Source organism: Fukomys damarensis, unplaced genomic scaffold (genome assembly GCF_012274545.1).
Source record: "Fukomys damarensis isolate Sample0158 unplaced genomic scaffold, DMR_v1.0_HiC HiC_scaffold_32, whole genome shotgun sequence".
Lineage (NCBI taxonomy): Eukaryota > Metazoa > Chordata > Mammalia > Rodentia > Bathyergidae > Fukomys > Fukomys damarensis.
In genome coordinates this window covers 36,307,253-36,326,074 of record NW_022900944.1, presented here as the reverse complement: position 1 = coordinate 36,326,074, position 18,822 = coordinate 36,307,253, and the positions used below count along the sequence as shown (strand labels likewise).

The following is an 18,822-nucleotide window of genomic DNA, read 5'->3' as shown; positions in this document are numbered from 1 at the left end:
ACAGAACAGAGCCATGGAAGAGATGTTGGGGGCTCGTGAGCCCCGGGTCCGGCCGAGAGAGCGAGACCCAGAGCGGCACCCTCGCCTGGACCGAGACCGCCACCCCGAGCGACCGCGGGACAGAGCCGGGGACCGGCGCAGGGAGAGGAACGGGGACCGGCGAGGGGACCGGGACAGGAAGAGGGACCGAGACCCCCCCCAGGACCGACACCGGGACGCGGGCCGTCGTACGCGTGAAGCAAGAGTCTGGGAAAAGTCTCGCCAAAGCCGGGGGCTGGAGGAACCCCGGGGACCAACCTGGGACACGGCCCCGCCCCCCTGGCCCGCACCCTGGGAAACCCCGGAGCGGCCGCCGCCCCCGAGGAAGGAGGGGTTCGCGCGCCACGGACCCGAGAGGTGAGAGGGTGAGGGGATGAGGGTTGAGGTGGGGTCCGGGGTCCAAGAGCTCTGGGTGAGGGAGGTAAGGGCGCTGCCTTGGTCCCCTGCTACTTGTCCTAGCAAGCTGCTTTAAAGGAAGAAATGCCATTTCTCCATTGTGTGCTCTTGAGGGCGACCCAGGAGGGAAAGAAAACGAAAACCTAACGGGTTCCCCAACTTGTGGGAAAAGAGTAGATGAGGTGGGTGGAGCTAGCCTGAGGCTCCTCCCTGACTCTCCCCCCACATGGTCACATGACTGTCCCTTAGGGCGGCAGACCCTTGTCCTGTGTTCCAAAATCAGCCCCGAAAAATAGAGTACCGTGTTACCCCTCCCAGGCCTGTATGCATTTCAAAAACAGCTGGGAGAAGCTACACGCTGACCTGATAAACTAAGCCTACCAACCCTTCTCCCACTGAAGGCTTAGATCTGTCTCCCCTTTGTGGCTGAGGTCTTTCTAGGCAGTTTCTTTTTTTTTTTTTTTTTATTTGAGTTTATTGGTACATTTAAGGTGTACAGTACACTTACATTCATTATTGGGATCTTGTACCTTTACATGACAGGTCTTGGTTCTCATTTTTTTCCCCTTGTCCATGCCCTCCCTTCACCCTCTCCTCCCCTCCCCATTTACAAACACTTTATTTCCATTTTTTCATATTTTATTCTTTTCCCTTATTACCTTTCCCCTACCCTTCCCATTTTCCCTATACCTTTAGACCTTTTCTTCCTATTTCACATAGTCAATTATCTCATAAGGATCATATGTACTATTATAGCTCTTCATACCAGAGAAATTATTGTTTTTATTATAGCCTTCCTTCTATTTACTTAATTTAATTTGCTCTGATTTTTCCAGTTTCTTGGGAAGAGAGCTTAGGTGGTTCACATGAAATCTTGCCTCTTTCCTAATGTAAGCATTTAGTACCAGGAGCTTTTCTCTCAGTACTATTAGTGTCATCACACAAATTTATTATGTAGAGTTTTTTCTCTTTCAGCTGCATGTATATTTTTAATACCCTCAAGAAACCTTCTCTGGTACATGAATTATCTAGAAATGTGCTGTTTATGTGTTTGAAGATACTTCTGTTCATTTTCTACTTTTATCAATAGTTTGATTCCACTGTTGTTACACAATTATTCTGGATTGCTTTAATTTTTTTTTCAGCTTTAATTGAGTTTATTGGTACATTTTGGGGATACAGTACAGTTACATTCATTGTTGGGATCTTGTACCTCTACCTGACAAGTCTTTGTTCTCAGTTTTTCCCCTTGTCCCTGCCCTCCCTTCACCCCCTCCTCCCCTCCCCATCTACAACCACTTTATTTCCATCTTTTCATTATCTCACATTTTTTCTTTTTCCCTTTTTACCCTTCCCCTACCCATCCCACCTTCCCTACACCTTTAGCTCCTTTCTTCCCATTTCTCAATGTCAGTAATCTTATTAGGATCTTCTGTATTATTGCAGATTATTCACACCAGAGAAACTATTTGGTATTTACACATGTGTGCCTTATTTATTTCATTTAGGAGTATATCTTCAATATGTATCCATTTTCCTATGAATGAATCTATTTTCTCGCTCTTTATGGCTGAGTAATATTCCATTTTATAGAAAAACCACAACTTCTTTATCCAGTTTCCAACGGATGGGCAAATAGGTTGTTTCCAAGATTTAGCTATTACAAACTGTGCCGCTATAAACATGGGTGCACATACTTCTCTGTGATATGATTCTTTTAGTTCTCTTGGAAAGATACCCAACAGAGGGATGGCTGGGTCAAATGGAACCTCCAGTCCAAGCTCTTTGAGGTATCTCCATATTGATTTCCATAGTGGTTGCACTAGTCTGCACTCCCACCAACAATGGAGGAGGGTTCCTTTCTCCCCACAACCCCGCCAACATTTGTTATTGTGTGATTTCTTGATAGCAGCCATTCTTTGTGGGGTGAGGTGGAATCTCAGTGTTGTTTTCATCTGCATCTCTCGAATGACCAGTGATGTGGAACATTTTTTCATATATTTTCTTGCTGCTTTCACTTCTTTGTATGAGAAATGTCTGTTCATTTCGGATGCCCATTTTTGGATCGGGTCTTTATATTTGGGGGGACTGATTGTTTTGAGGTCTTTATATATCCTTGATAATAGTCCTCTGAGGTACAGCTGGTAAAAATTTTTTCCCACATTGTAGATTGTCTCTTAGTTCTGCTAATGGTTTCTTTTGAAGTACAGAAGCTTTTTAGTAAGATGAGATCCCAGTTGTTGATTCTTTCTGCTAGTTCCCGTGCTACTGAGGATTTGTTCATAAAGTCTTTTCCTATACCAATGTCTTCCAGAGTTCTAGGCAGTTTCTTTTAAATCCCTCGATTGTTTGAGATCTCACCTTGAATAAACAAACTTCCTGTCTCTGCCTTGAAGAACACGGAATTCCCATAAACCCTGTGAAGAGAAAGCATCCAGATGTTCTGGATGGCTTTGTGAGCTAGGAGAGTGTGGGTGTAGAAGGGAGACAGGGTGGCCTGGTCCCCACACCCCTCCTAGGGGGGCCAACATTAGGTCCCAGTTCTGCAAATATTGCTGAATGTGCAGATCATATGCCAGGCACCATGGACTGATTAGATGGGACGTCACCCCTGCCCACCCTACCAAGGAGACAGGTCCTGGGGCCATGGCTGTCTTCTGCTTTTTGACAGCTGGCCTTCCTATGGAACCTGGGAGGTTGAGCCCTGTGTTTCCCATGTAGCGGGAAAGCTACTATCCTGAGTTTATGTTATATTATCTAAAACCAACGAGCAGGACAAAGGGTGTGCCAGATATGTCGCTGGCACTTGCTGCTGTCCTGGCTAAAGCCACATCACGCTGCAACTGCATGACTAGGAAGTCAAGAACTACATTTGTAGGTTTTCTTATAAACTAGAGACCCAGTTCCCCCACCTCACTCCATCCCACCCTACCGTAGGTGAAGGAAATACTTTTGTTTTTTGCTTCTTTTACTCACAACGAGTTGAAGGTTTGAAACCAAAACATTATTTTTGTCTCTTCTCCACTTAAACATTCATTTAATGGTCAGGATGCAGACCAGAGCTGGGCTCTTCACCAGGCTCAAGTGAGCTGCTAGACCTCCAGCTGAGCTCTGGAGAAGGTGTTGGGAGGCAAGGCCGGAAAGGGGTGATGAAGGCGTTCCAGGCTGAGCACTAGCTCTGCGGTGACCCAAAAGCATGGCAGAACCCATGCTCACAATAGCTGGATCTGAGTCTAGAGAGATGTGAAAGAGCCCCCTCTGAGGAGTTGAGAGTTTTAAGATTTTCAAACCTAAGAGAACATAATGACCACTATATATTGTAGAAAGATCCCTGGAGCCCAGCAAATAGAATGCAGCCTTCCGTTGAATCACAGACAAAGACCACAATATACTAAATAAAGATGGGAGAGAGGACACTGAAAATACCAAGAATAGCAGAGGAAGAGATAGATGATCAGAAGATCTCAAAGGTTGTCTCTATTTCCACATGCTTATAGAAATTCCACAGTAAGAAGGGACAAGTAAGAACGCCAATCCAGGTGGGAGTCAGGGTCTTCTGAATACAACAGGTTTTGAAGAGACTTGGTCCATGCTGACCTGAGAACTTAAGCTTCCATAGAAGGTAGTTCACAGCTGCCTAGATAGACAGCTACTTGGTTAGTCAGCCCATCAAGCAGGCAAACAGAGTGGCATCAAAGGTGGTGGTGCCCGTGTACATGGAATTACAGGATCTGTCATGGGTTACTTAGCAGAGTTGGACCACACGCTTGGATGTCCTGTGAGGCCTTAAACCAGAGTTCTGTGAAGTCTAAAGTCCTGTGTCAACGTTTGTGTCTGTTCTGCACATTCTGTACTGTTTCAGCCAATCGCAGAATCACCCATTGTACTACTAAGCTACTGAATTGGAAGCCCGTTTTTAATGCCCACATGTGCTTTCCAGTTATAGCGAACCCACTCCCGGGAGATATGTGCCCTCGCACCCCAGGCCTGGACTGGAGGAATTGGAATATTACCAGTCAGAGGCTGAAGGACTTCTGGAATGCCACAAATGCAGATACTTGTGCACTGGGAGAGGTGAGTCTTTCTTGATGGAGTCAGTTTGACCATTTGCCATGGTCAAAACTATGTGAGTCGTTCTAGACAATGGGGGGATGGGAGGTTCTGAGTCGGTGAACCAAAATTAAGCAGAGTAACTTTTGGGGGATTCCTAGCATTTTCTTTTCATATTTATATGAGTTTCTTACCTTAAAAACAAAAAGGAAGGTCTGCAAGGTACTGCTGAATTTCCTATGGTCTTCGGCCGGCAGTGCCATGCAGCTGTGTTTGCTGCTGTCAGACCTGGGTAGAATTGGGCTGTCAGTCGTTGGCAAGGGGTCTCCACTGGCAAAGCAGGCTGAGTTTGGAGAGAGGGAAAATTGCCTAGTTGGAAATCAGTTTGCCACACAAGCCACATGGACAGGAGCAGATGGTCTCCTTGAAGATCTGATGTCCAAACACTAGATCAGTGGCTTTTAAACTTCATTGACTGAGATGGCCAGAAAGAAATAAATATATTTTACATTAAGGCCAAGTTTGGACACCACACACAGAAACAAAAATATCATGAAACTATATTTACCCTAGTGTGTACCAAGTGCACCATTTCCTGTTTCATTAAGAACAAAAGGTGGGGGCCAGGGATTTGGCTCAGTGGTTCTGCTGCCTGCCTTGCAAGCACAAGGGTCTGAGTTCGATCCCCAGTACCAAAAAATAAAAAGGTGGGCCAGGGATTTAGTTCAGTGGTTCTGCCAGCTGCCTCACAAGCACAAAGACCTGAGTTCGATCCCTGTACCAAAAAAAAGGCGTAACAAAACAAAATCAATTTATTGTGTACCCACAGCCCGAAAAACACTTAAACAATATTATGTGTAAGCTCCAAATGTGACTTCCCAGGATTCTGTCTTAGCACAGACCCTGGCCTTGCCAGCAATGAAGAAAATCTGGTTTGTCAGGGTGAGCTCTAACGGCGCATGCGATTTGTGAGAAATCTTTCTAAGCTGCACATGACTAAGGGAGAAAACACTCCAGCCTAAGGGAGAGAAATCATACAACTCACAACTGAAAATATATCTCAGGGTGATTACAAAGATTTACATGATTATAGGATTATAAGAAACTTAGATGAAAAAAGGCTCTAGGTACTCTAGGCACAAGGATCATTCCCCTAGTTTACATGTGTTGGCACAATCTCATTGCTTTAATTCTCTCAACTACTCCTGAGGCTCAAAGAGGTACTGTGAGTTATCCAATGTCAGAACTCTTAAATTAAGTGAAGAGCGGGAATTAAAACATCCTGAGGCCTCAAATGGTTTCATTGCTTAACCTTTCTTCTCCCAGATGGTATAAATATCAGGGTCAGTGCTGGCTAACAGGGTTTCTCCCTAAAGAGACTTTTTCTTTCCTTCTGTGACTGATTTACAAAAAGAAGAGGGCAGGGCTTGGGGCTTCTGATTGTAATCCAGCCTTGATTGCTTCTGACTATTTGGTTTTGAGCCTGAAGGTTGTGTTTCTAAATCCAGGTAGTGAAAGGATGGCTTGGCTCTCAGAAGCTAACAAATTTGACCTTATAAAGAACCCTGGATGTGCAGAGGCAAGTATGAACACAATATGGTATTGTGTCAGGAGAAACAGCCACTGCACATGAGGACCTTGTCTCAAGCAGGAAATGCATGCCTGGATAAAGGTCACCCAAAGCGTTTTAGATCCACCTTAGAGTAGATCACTTGTTACTTCTTTTCTTTGCCAATGAAATCAACACACACACACACACACACACACACACACACACACACAGAGCAACCTTGTAAAAGTAGGATGTGGATGTGGCCCTCTCTAGCTTCTTAGGGAGACACTGAAGACTGAAGTCTGGGCTGTGATTCACCCTTAGAAAGCTCAGGGGAGCCAGGAATGGTGGCATAAGCCTGTAGTCCCAGCAATTGGGAGGCTGAAGCAGGAGGATCACTATGAGTTCAAGGGCAGCCTGGGCTACATAGTGATACCCTGTATCAAAAGAAAAAAGTTAGTTCAGGGAAGCACTGAGGGGACCAGCTGAAAGAGAAGGGCCCCAAATTCACTTTTACAGGCAAGAATTCAGATACTCAATCTTGAGGGGCAGGGGCTAAAGATCAGATTGAGAGCAAGTACAAATGTCACATGCACATATCAGCTACCAGGGAATCCTTTGTACACATAGGTTGTGTTCTTTTATTATGTGGAGGCACAAGTGGGGAGTTACAAGGTCCCTAGTAAGAAGGTGCCTTTCCTGGCTCCCCTGTTAGCATTTGAAGCATTCTTTCCCTCTTGCCTTAGATTTTAGTGTTTAAATCATGGCAGTTTGCATTCTGCTAGCCTTGACTACAAAGCATCATTAAAAGTTAATTTTTAAGCCAGGTGTGGTGTTGCAGGCCTATAATCCCAGCACTCTGGGAGGCTGAGGCAGGAGGATCACAAATTCAGGCCCAGCCTGGGCAATTTAATAACACCTTATCTTAAAATTTAAAAAATAAACAGCTAGGGATGTAGCTCAGTGTGGAGACCCTGAATTCAATTTTCCACGCTACAAAAAAAAAAAGTTTTAATTTTATTCCAAGACAGTTGTAACTTCTATAGCCAGCAGAGCTGGTCTCACGCTTCTCAAAGGCATAAGATACAGGCCGTGACGGTTTTCTAAATTCATGTTTCAGAGTGGCGGGGTCTGAAAGGGAGGGGCCTGACCCTTCAGCCAAATGGGCAGAGACAGTGACTGCCTGGCTGCGACTGTCAGGCTCTCAAACTGCAGCTGACTGTGAGTGTTAACTGAGCCAGAGGCAGACAAGGGGTGACCTGAGCTGCTGAGTCTTAGGAGAGAGGGGCTGGCTGACTAGGAAGCACATCCCTTCAAGGCCTGGGAAGGCTCATCGGGGAGCCTGTGGGTCTCCATTGTTAAGGATACCATTGGCCACCTCCATGGCCCTGCTGATTCTCCTATGGCTCTGCTAAACCTAACAGACTAACAAAGGGCTTGGCATGGCTGTAGTTCTTTCAATATTCCATTAAGAAATTCTCTCTAGGAATGATGGTGTGTATGTGTAATCCCAGCTATTCAGGAGGCTGTGACAGGAGGAACCCAAGTTTGAGGCCAGCCTGGGCAACTTAGTGTTTTAAAATAAAAAAATTTTAAAGGGCTAGGGGTGTAGCTCAGTGTAACTCTTGCTAGGTTCAATCTCCCATATTGAAAACAAAAAAAAGTCTGCCATATAGCAATATATTGGGAAACCTTAAATGTCCCTCACATTGGAATGATTTTAATTCATTGTGGCAATCTCTACATTTTTAAAGTTATGAAGCAGATTTATATTTACTGACATAGAAAAATATTCTCAAAAAAAAAGAAAAATATTCTCACTGTATCTTAAGTGGGGAAAAAAATCACTTATGTAATAGTTGGTAGACTAAGGCCCTGTTCCTACCTAAAAGCAAGCAAACAATAAAAACTATAAATGTATGGTAGAAAAGTCCAGAAAAAATAATGTTCACAGTGGGTACTTTTTATTGGTTGTATTATAAACAATTTTCACATAGTAGGTTTCTTTTGTCCTTTTTTTTTTTTTTAAATAAGTATAAATTTTAGAACAGTGACATTGTTTGCCTTGGGGGAGAGTGACAGTGTGTAAAGGTGGTATTTATGGGAGCATCACTTTAGCTGGAGAGTGCAGAGAGGTACCACAGGACACACACCAGCAGGAGGAGGGCAGAACATGTGGTAACTGGGAAGGTCAGGGAGGCTGGTGGGTGGATCCGAGCTGCCTGGCCTGGTGGCAGCATTCCAGCAGATACACTGTCCAGCTCGGAAGCAGCAGCTTCCCATTATGCCGGACAAAAGAAGCCCAGCATAAAAAGAGACTGGGATTACAGGAGGAAACTCATTTCTAATGCAAGCTGATCAGAGGTTGCCCGGGGAAGAAGGTGGAGGGTTGACAATAAATGGTTACTAGGGAAATCCAAATGCTCTGTATCTTTAACACAGTTACATGACAGCTGCCAAAACTAATCAAGCCTCATGCTAGATATGGGATGTTTTGTTGTGTAAAAAGCTGATTTAAAGGAAAGCAAACAGCTTTTCTTGTCCAAGATAAGGAAGCCAAGGCCACTGAAAGAATTCAATTCTGGGAAAATATTCCAGCCCAGATAGGATCTTAAGGGAAACTAAAGAAAATAAAGTTAAACTTTAAGACATATTTATTGAGTTAAAGTTGACAACAGAGAAATAAGTATGTTTCTTTAATGCAATAAGCATTATGGGTTTAAGGAACTTAATCTTTCCTATTTCTGGTACTCAGACTACAATCAACTTTTTTTTTTTCTTTTTTTCTTTTTGGTGCTGGAGAACAAACAAGGGTCTCATGCATGCTAAGCAGGCACTTGCACTGAACTACACCTCTGGCCACATGGTCAACATTTTAATGTATTACTTCCTTGCTTTTATTACTTCATATTCTTAAGTTCTGTGATTTTCTTCAAACTTGAAGAAATCTCCTCTTATAAATTCAAAGAGCTATCAGACATATAAAGAGAATGGTTTTTAGTCTTCTGTGCACTGGGAGGGTATGGACTGTTCCTGCCCTTCTCTGGAGGTTGCCTTTCTTTCTAACTGGCCTGATGTCTCCCATCCTCTTTCTGACCTCTCCTGGGTAGGCGGATTTGCTCTTTTGTGAGCTATCCTTTTAACTCCAAAGTATTTCTGACACCATTTCTGGAGACCACAGTCCCCTGTTGCCACCTGATGCTAACTGCGCAGCTTTCCCTGCCGAGATGGTCAGAATAAAGAGCCAGTGGTTTGCTTGCATGGGGAAGAGTAACCTCAAGATGGACTAGTCTGCACGTGCAAAACAGCACCTTGTGAAGTGGTAACTCACCCTCTCTTTGCAGCCTGCTGCCAGATGCTGGAGGTTCTGCTGAACTTGCTGATCCTGGCCTGCAGCTCTGTGTCTTACAATTCCACAGGGGGCTACACAGGCATCACCAGTCTGGGGGGCATTTACTACTACCAGTATGGAGGGGCCTACAGTGGCTTCAATGGTGCTGACGGGGAGAAGGCCAAGCAGCTGGATGTCCAGTTCTACCAGCTCAAGCTGCCCATGGTCACTGCGGCAATGGCCTACAGTGGAGCCCTCATGGCCTTTTCCTGCCTCCTTATTGTCATGGGTGTCTTGCGCGTCCCTTGGCATTGTCCACCGTGGCTGCTGATCGAGGGCTTGTTGGATGTGGTCATCGCCGGAGCCTACATCCCAGCAATGTACTTCTTCTTCCACCATCTCTCTGCTGCCTACGCCTCCTCTGTGTGTCAAGAGAGGGAAGCACTGTACCAGAGCAAAGGGTACAGCGGCTTCAGCTGTGGTTTCCATGGTGCCGATATAGGAGCTGGGGTCTTTGCGTCCCTGGGCATTGGGGTCTTTACCCTAGGATTCGTCCTGGCTATCAGGGCTTACCGAAAAGTCAGGAAGCTAAAAGAGAAGCCTGCAGAAATGCTTGAGTTTTAGGCTTTTAAAAACGGTCTGCCAAACCTCAGTGCTGAAAGTTACTCTGAATCAGTCTTTCACAAGAGTCCTTTGTTGTAGCACTCGCCAACACTTCAAAAGTAACAAGCCAACTTCAGTACAGCGGGCTTAACTCCCAGTTGCATGGAGCAGTGTTCTCTGATGTAATCAGCTTTGATTTATATTAGTGAGAGATGAACCAAAATTCTATCAAAACACAAAAACCTGGAGGTCAGGACCCACAGGGAAAAGGCATGTGGTGCAGCAAAGTGCACTTCTTCATTAAATAAAAGGAGGTGATAAAGGGAATTGGAAGAAGCTGATCTTCAGAGTCCTTGAAAAGCCACACAGACATGAGATAACTTTCGGCCTGGACTATTCTAAACCCAGCTGTCCTCAGCAGACTGGCCCAGTAGTCCTACACTGAGCTCTCCAGGCCTGCTTTATTCGTCTGGGGGACATACACCTGGGACATTTACATTGGAGGTAGATGTGGGCTGAGCAAGGAGGAATGAGATTAACTCAGTGGCTTGTAAAGAAGCCATTCTGCAAGCCCCTCACAGCTCCCCTGGGAGCTTAATAAGTGTTTTGTACCTTTTACAAATGTCCCATTGTAGGATGAAGAAAACCCTCTTCTGGAATGCAGGATACATTCAGAGGAAAAGAGCGTAAAAATCTTTCTGACAGAAGAATGTCAGTTTTGCCAGGCAACTTCACAGGTTCTTACTACACACTGAATTATGACTATACAACGTTACAGTATATTCTTGGTGTGAGCATGTTCTTTGTTTTATGTAGTCCAAAGAAAAGTTTTAATTTGGAGGTAATGGTTCTCTTTATAGTACTTTTATAATATATCATTGTCTTAATACAATTTAGTTCATTTAGAAGATGAGTTTAGATTTAGAAAAAGGTGTGTGTGTATGTGTGTGTGCGCACATGCGCGTGTGATTAGAAAAGTTCTTCAGCAATGTATAGCAAAACATTGACAGTTTTGCTTCTGGAGAGAAGGGAATTTTTTTTCATATTATACATGGCTTGACTTCACATGTATTTTTAATTTAGAAAAATAATAATTTGATTTTCTTGCCTCAGCTTTTTTCAAGTCCACAATTATAGGGTAGAGGCAGAGATAGATGTGTAATTGAGCAGAGTATTTAAGTGGTTAGCCATAGAAAACAACCTCACCCAGAAAGATACTATTTACAGCAAAGATCTCTTGTGTTTCTGAGTCTCCTCTCCCACAGAGCCCTCCACTGTCTTTCCAGAAATTTGTCCCATCTCAACTTGGAGGTAAACTACTCTAGCCGTCACCTCGCCCCCTGCTGTGTGCGTGTATTCTGCACTAGCGGAATGCTAGGGGATACTTGTGCCTGTTTGACATTGGTAGCTAAGCCAGTGGGGCCTGCAGTACCTGGATTACATTCCTTCAACAGACCCCAGACCTGGCAGAAGACCAGTGTCTCCTTCAGTTGTTGCAGTCACAGTGGTGATTGACAAGATCTAAATTTATCCCATCAGCCTATCAGATGTCTGTGCGTGGATCATGACTCCAGTTTTGGCAAAATTTGTCATAGAAGGAAAAGGGCCAGGTTTCCTGCATCTTGTAGGGAATGAGACAGTCAGGGACCCCATGGGTACAAAGGAAAGGGCACATACACTCCTAGACCTAACTTGGGGCCTGCTACCTATTAAAAGTATGGAATATATTCTTCCCTTTACCCCACACCCCAATGCTCTCAAACAGTCTTATCAGCATCAAAAATCAGATGCATCACTAAAGCCAGGATGCCCTTGCTGTATCACCTCCAAGAACAAACTGGATGAGAAAACAAAACTGTTGGGGATCATCACAGAGGGACAGAGGACAAAGAGTCAGGCCCTTAACCTGTTACTCATTAAAAACTTGATTTGGGGGTTGGGGATTTAGCTTTTTGGCATTAAGCCTGCCTCACAAGTGCAAGGTCCTGAGTTCAATCCCCGATGGAGGGGGTGGGGCTTGACTGTATTTCCTTCTGAGATAGGGACTTAAAACCTGTTTTTTTGCTAAAAACAGTGACTCCTTACTTGGGCTTACTGATTGATACCCAGTGGGTAGCCAAAAGCAGGATAGAGCTTGGCATCTGTGCTTTCATTTTGTATCTGTCTTGTACTCTTTGGGTCAGAGCTCTGCTCAGCTCTGCATAAGGCATGTCATTTAGGGAGCAAGTCTAAAAACTGGTGATCCAAGGCTGATTGGCCCTACATTTCCATAACCTGTCTCAATCCCCTTCAAGACTGAGAGCATCAAGATAAGCGATTTACAGGGACATTCAACTGCCAGTAGGCTCCAAGAAGTCTGCAGTCATTGCCCTAAGCCAGCAATTACCTTGGACTCCAGCAGAGCCCCTGAAAAAGACTTCTCCAAGCAGAAACAGTTATCTCTCCAAGACCAGCTTGCCTCCTCATGATACAGACTTCTTCAGAACCACATCGCAAAACTAGAACTGCGCCATCTCAGCAACAGCTTAAAAACTGGCCTCCTGCTTTGTTAATGGGCCCATCTGATCCTCTTCTTCAAAGCTGTGCCCCCCTCAGCTCCTTTGGCTGAAGTTACTTCCCCATTTTCTCTTGTTCCCTAACTCTGCCTCATAAATCAGTCTGCGCCTCTCACTGACCTGTCCTGAAATGCTTTTCTGTGATGAGATGTCAAGTTCCGTCCCAGGGTAAGTTGAGGTCCTCTTTAGAGAGGGACCTCCCCAGATTCTGTCTGGTGACAGGAGCATAGTGCTCCTGTGTCCCTTCAAGGGTGAGATACGTGCATGCAGAAAGAAAACTAGGGCAGGGAAAGGCATTGGGTGCAGCGGACAGCCACCCCTGGGAGCTGGGTGGATTCATTGATCTGCTGTAGGGAGAGAATGACCAGTACTTCCCAGGGCCTGGGTGAGGAATGGGCAGCTGGCTTCTGATGTTACTTTGAATTTCAAACAAGAACAGTGCAGCTTCTCAGCTCTGAGAGCCCTTGACTATAGTGTATTTGACCCTCCAGGAATTCATGTGGGCCCACAGGAGATTAAGATCAGTGAACCCCAGTGTGGCTGCCTGAGAACTTTAGAGATACTGGTCCTTTCACTGCCCAGATTATAAACATAGTCATACCCTCTGGCATAATAGATGGTTGTTCCAATTGCTTAGAAAAAATGCTTTTCATAAACTTGTCCTATTTCTTCTTAAACCTCACCAATCCCCTTGCATTTTAGAAACATCACTGAGTAGCATCACCCCCCATTTGTATAACTGTTTATGATTTTCACAGTATTTCATATATGGTTGTCCCAGTGTCTACAGGGGGTTGGTTCCAAGATCCCCTTAGATACTAAAATCCAAGGGACCCTTCTCCCCTCCATAAAAGGGTAGAGTATTTGCATATAACCCATGCACATTTTCTCATATTTTAAATAATCTGTATATTACTTATGATCCCTACTACAGTGTAAACTCTGTAAATTGTTGTTGTGTTGTAGTATTTAGGGAATAATGAAAAGAGTCTGTGCATGTTCAGTACAATTAGTTTCTTTTTCCAAGTGTTTTCAATCCTCACTGAACCTGTAGGCACAGAAGCTGCAGACAGAAGTGGTGGAGATGGAGGCTGACTGCACTCACTTTCATTATGAGCCCTGTGCAGTAAGCCTGGCATCCTTACCTTCATCTGTTAAGCTGTCTGAGCCTTAGAAAGGCTGAATGATGAGGGCAAGATCACAAGGCAGTAAACAGCAGGGACCTGAACCTGGTGTCCCCACTCTGCATTTATTTGCAGTTCCCTTGTCCTCATCTCTGCACCTCCCAAGGGTGGAGGAGGAGACCTTCCCCCACAGGGGTGCCTGAGAAGGGGTCCCCGGCCTCTGCTGGTACCAAATGCAAACTGACCTCAGACATGTATATATATCAGCTCTGTCACTTGTTGGCATCCACAGCCTCGAGACATTTGTAGTTTCCTCAAACTTGTAAGAAAGTCCTCTCAGGTGGGCAGTCAGATCCTGGCTGAACAGACTAGTCTATCCATGTTATAAAGTTGGGGGCCTTGTAGCAAAGAATGTGGCCACTCTAGGAACTGACCTGGAAACATCTCTTAAATGAAAAGAGCAAGTTGTGGAATGCTTACTTTTGTGGGAAAAGGCAGAGAGAGATGCAATGCAGATTTGAATGTACTTCTATCTGTTAAAAAAAAAAAAGGAAGACTAGAAGCCAGGCATAGTGGAGCACTCCTGTAATTCTAATATTAGGGAGGCTGAGGCAGGAAAGTTGCTTTGAGTTTAAGGCCAGCCTAAATTACAAAGCAAGACAGAAAAACAACCAAACAATTAATAGTTCATTCCTTAGTATTGCTGAGTAGAGCTTCCCATTGTACTTTTCACTCACTGAAGGACACTTGGGTCATCCCAAGATTTGGCCATTACAAATAAAGCTACCACAAACACTCATGTACATGTTTTCCTGTGAACATAAATTTTCATTTATTTAGGATAAAGTACCCAGGATTCCATGGTAAGCATATGTTTCATTTTTTAAGAAACTGCCCCAAATGGCATTTTAATCTTTCAAACATATTAAAAACAAAGCAACCACCAAAAACAAGTCAAGAACATTAATGTTGAATCTTACCTTATTCTTAAAATGAGGTCGGCAGAATCCCTCGGGTTTGGCCTGGGCATGTGGTGTCAGTGTTAAACCCCGAATCTCTCTTCCCCTAGGTGTGGTACAGATAGTGGAGGTGATTTTGAATGGGATGGTTCTCATGTGCATCGTGGCATCCTACTTTGTCCTTGCTGGATTCAGCGCCAGCTTTGTCAGTGGCAGCGGCTTTGGGAACAACTATTACTCACCGTTTGAGGGCAGCGAGCTGGAGGAAGTTCGGCGGCTGGACCAGCAGTATACAGTCCTCCGGTCACCCCTGATATACAGTGGCGTGGCCGTTTCCCTGGGGCTGGGTGTCCTCACCATGGGCGTTCTGATCCAAGGAGCCAAGAGTCTAACAGAATTGCCTGGGAAGTGGCTTCCCTTGGAGGCCATGTTCAGTCTCCTTGCGGCAGTGGGCTACTGCGTAGGCATTGGTGTTTACCTCCACGTGGCTTTGCAGATCAATTCCATGGATACTTGCAAAAAAAGAGAGAGGCTGTATGCCCGCAGAGGTCTCACCTGGATGAACTGCCAGCTGGCGGGCACTGACGGAGCAGCAGCCACCTTTGCTTGTCTTCTCGTAATTATGTACAGTGTCAGCGTGGTCCTGGCCCTGCGGAGCTACAGAAAACAGAAGCTCTACAAAAACAACCAAGAACAGCACAGAAATTACAGTGATGCAACAGAATACGTGTGGTCTGGGACACTGTAAGGAGACCTCTAGAACCCAAATGTCAACCCTCCCCCCGACTGTTTCTCTCCAAAAGGCAGGTCCTTTAAAACCAGTTAGACAACTGTGGTTTTTCACAGACTTGATTTTGTAGGTACTACCTTTAGTACCAATGCAATGTTGTAAAAGAGATCCATGATTGCTGACTCAATGATAGCTTGATAAAAGTATCCCCCTTTGGTTCAGAGAGCAACATCAGAAGTGAGGGTAACCTTACTGTAGGACTCCCTCACCATAAAGAAGTAGCCCACCAGCCAGGGTAATTCTGTAAGTAGCTTTTTCTTTTTTCTTTTTCTGGTATTGGGAATTGAACTCAGGACCTTGCACTTGCCAAGCAGGCACAGCACTGAGCTACATCCCCAGCCCTAGCAAGGGTAATTCTGAAAGCTGAGAACTGCACATCAGAGGTCAGTAGTTCCATGGTTCTCATAGAAATCCTACCACCCAGTCTGAAGTCGTCAGAAGAAACATGCCAACTACCCCTCTCCCCTATGTGGTCCCAGAGAACGATTTTAAAGCAGTTATTCTCACTCCCTCCTAGAGGGAAGCACTCTGCTATTAGAGGGGCTGCCACAGTGTACCCCAAGCCGTTGGAGTCCTGACCTAGAGAAAGAGATGCTTTTAGCATCTCTCGGGGCTCCTCCCTCAGGGCCCAGGGCTAATGTCTCCTGCCAGCTATTCCCTGTGTTTTTCTGGCAAACCATTCCATTGGAATTCACTTTTTAAAAATAGTTTTTTTAAACATGAGGTTTCCAAATACTGACAAAATAAGTAAAATTAAATGTGTCATTCAACTGATTTCAAGGAGGAGGCAGTTGATTTTATTAGACTCCAGAGGCTTATAGGAGGCCTTTCTCTCTACATTCCCGCTGAGAGCCCCACAGAGCAGGCCTCTAGGATAGTGACTTCAATTCTCTAGCACTGAATCTTAGAACTAAAGTTTTCAGTCATTTAAATCTTATTAATCTATTATTTATTTAATTTATACCTTATTCTTTATAGCTAATCTCAGTTCATGTCAGATCCAACTAAAGGCATTCATATTATAGAGGTCTTTTTCTAAAGTGTCCTTTTGCTTTTTAGTAGCTAATCCTCATGGCACCTGTCCAAGACAAAAAAGGTCAAAAGTAAACCTCATAAAAAAATAAGTAATGGGCCATGGACTTAGCTCAGTGGTTCCACTGCCAGCCTTCCAAGCACAAGGTCCCGAGTTCGATCCTTGGTACCAAGAAATAAAAAAACTTGAAAAATAAAGCTTGGAGGAAGATAAGCTCCTGGGAATCTGTACTGCTTAATTGAAATAAAGTTGGCTGCGCCACAGAAAAGTGTGGTACTGTCGCTCTTTACTGGACCAGTGGCTACAGCCTGAGTTTCACTGAATGGTGGAGAAGCTCAACAGTGAAAAAATGAAATACTCATTCTGGAGAGTAACATCCCTCCACATACCGTTCTCACCCAGGCTCTACTCCCCAAACATGTCCCTCCCAGAGCTTGCCCACATTGGGTTCCGTGCTGGATACAAAAGGCACTGTGGCTTGCATGACCCCCGCTTTGGGCCCAGGCCCAGCTAGGACTGTGTTCCTGGGAGGCAGCACCACTCCACTGATGAGCCCATCAGTGGCTAATGACACCCCACATCAGTGGTTTCATAATGTTCAAAATGATATGGCAAACCTGATCATATTCACTACCATCTGCAGGTAGGCAGGTCAAGACTTATCCACACATGACAGATGAGCAGACAAGGTCAAGAATGGTTAAGTGGTTTACTTGATAGTTAAAATGTAATGGAGTGCTCTCCACGTGCCAAGTACATTACTGTGCTAAAGCAGCATTGTCTGCGTCTCATTTAAACTTGCAGCTGACAATGGATATTATTTCCACTGAAATGAAACACAGTGGGGGCTAGGAGAGGTAGCTCAGTGGCAGAATGCTTAGATAGCATGTGAGGCCGAGTTTGACCCTCAGCACCACAAAAGAGGGGGTGAGTGCTGTGGCACGCACCTGTAATCCCAGAATTTTGAGAGGCTGAGGCAAGAGGATCATGAGTCCTAGACAGCCTGGACTACACAGACACCCTGTCTCAAAAAACAAAACAGCTGGGGATTTAGCTTAGCGGTTCTGCCACCTGCCTTACAAGTGCAAGGTCCTGAGTTTGATTCTGGTACAAAAAACAACAAAAGCCTACAGGGGATGTGACTTGTCTAAATGTTTTAAGTGGCAGAGATAAAACTCAGACTGGAATGTTTAATACATGATCAACTCATTCTTATGGCCTTTAGTGTGTCAGGGAATACTTCATGAAGTGGCAACCATGCTCAGAGAATTTTGCTGCGACCACCATGGACTTGGAATGTGTGTCCAATGGAACTGAGGTATTAAAGGAGATAGTGGTATGGTCCCCGCATACCGAAGGTGCTCAGTGAAGTTGCTGAGTGTGGCAGTGCATGCCTGGAAATCCTAGCAGGTGGGAGGCAGGAGGAACCACAAATTCGGGGCTAGCCTAGGCCCCCATAGTGAGTAAAAGGCCAGACTAGACTACATAGACACCCTGCATCAAAACAAACAAAACCCCATTGCTGAACCAAGATTATTTTTTCTGTTTTTTGCTGGCTTAAGTTTTGTTTTTGAATTAACTTTCTTATCACTTAAATTCCTATTGGAGAGTTGGTACATGCACATAACATTTTTTTCCTTTTTTCCCCCATCTCTTGATCCCCTTCCCTTTTCTATCTTGTATTTTGTTTTGTATGTTTTGGGTTTCTTGTCTAAGAGAAACCATGCAATATTTAACTTCTATGTCTGTTGTTTCACTTAACATTACAGTCTCTAGGTGCCTACAAATGATGCATTTATCCTTTATGGCAGAGTAGTACTCAGTTGTGTGCAAATACATTTTATTTATCTGTTCATCTGTTGAACATATTTGGGTTTTGTTTTTTGAGACAGAATCTCACTATGTAGCCCAGGCTGGCCATGAACTCACAATCTTCCTACCTCAGCCTCCTGATTGCTAAGATTACAAGTAGGCGCCACTCCTAACTCTGAATGAAGTTTTTTAAAATGTTCATTCCACTAGCTGAAGAGGAAATCTGCAAAATGGCTTTAACTTGGTCTTTATTTGGAGAGGTAGCTAATCTGCTTGTATCCAGAGATGATGGGACACACCCAAAGGGGGAGAGAGAGCACTAATTCTGAGTGCTGGGGATTGGACTCTGGGCCTTCACACTGAGGTACCTCCCCAGCTTTTTTTTTGAGACAGTCTTAATAAATTGGGCATGCTGGGCTCAAACTTGCCATCCTCTTACCTCAGCCTCCCAGAGTGCTGGGTTTACAGACATGCACCACCACACCTGGTCCAGAAGTACTAATTTAAAGGGGTAACTGGCTTACAATTACCTTGTGAGCCCATTATCCACCACATCTGAAACCCTGACACCAAGCCAT

The 18,822-nt window shown here is 44.6% G+C and overlaps 1 protein-coding gene across 2 annotated transcripts; it reads left to right on the top strand.

The window, feature by feature from the left end:
* Positions 1 to 6: 6 nt before the first annotated feature.
* On the top strand, positions 7 to 15,434 carry Marveld3 (MARVEL domain containing 3). 2 transcript variants are annotated; one of them, XM_010644468.2, is made up of 3 exons: positions 7 to 396; positions 4,376 to 4,509; positions 14,720 to 15,434. In XM_010644468.2, exons 1-3 carry the CDS (start codon positions 14 to 16, stop codon positions 15,355 to 15,357), a joined length of 1,155 nt encoding a protein of 384 aa, XP_010642770.1. In that variant the 5' UTR covers positions 7 to 13; the 3' UTR covers positions 15,358 to 15,434. The 2 variants fall into 2 exon arrangements, with proteins under 2 accessions (XP_010642770.1, XP_010642771.1); XM_010644469.2 differs by lacking the exon at positions 14,720 to 15,434 and adding an exon at positions 9,382 to 10,070.
* The last annotated feature ends 3,388 nt before the right edge of the window (positions 15,435 to 18,822 follow it).

What these genes read in the sequence shown, in the direction of transcription:
- Marveld3 (XM_010644468.2), top strand. Translation starts at nt 14, where the DNA reads ATGGAAGAGATGTTGGGGGCTCGTGAGCCCCGGGTCCGGCCGAGAGAG. An exon ending in GCGCGCCACGGACCCGAGAG is followed by an intron (nt 397 to 4,375) that starts GTGAGAGGGTGA and finishes TGTGCTTTCCAG; the next exon opens with TTATAGCGAACCCACTCCCG. An exon ending in ATACTTGTGCACTGGGAGAG is followed by an intron (nt 4,510 to 14,719) that starts GTGAGTCTTTCT and finishes CTCTTCCCCTAG; the next exon opens with GTGTGGTACAGATAGTGGAG.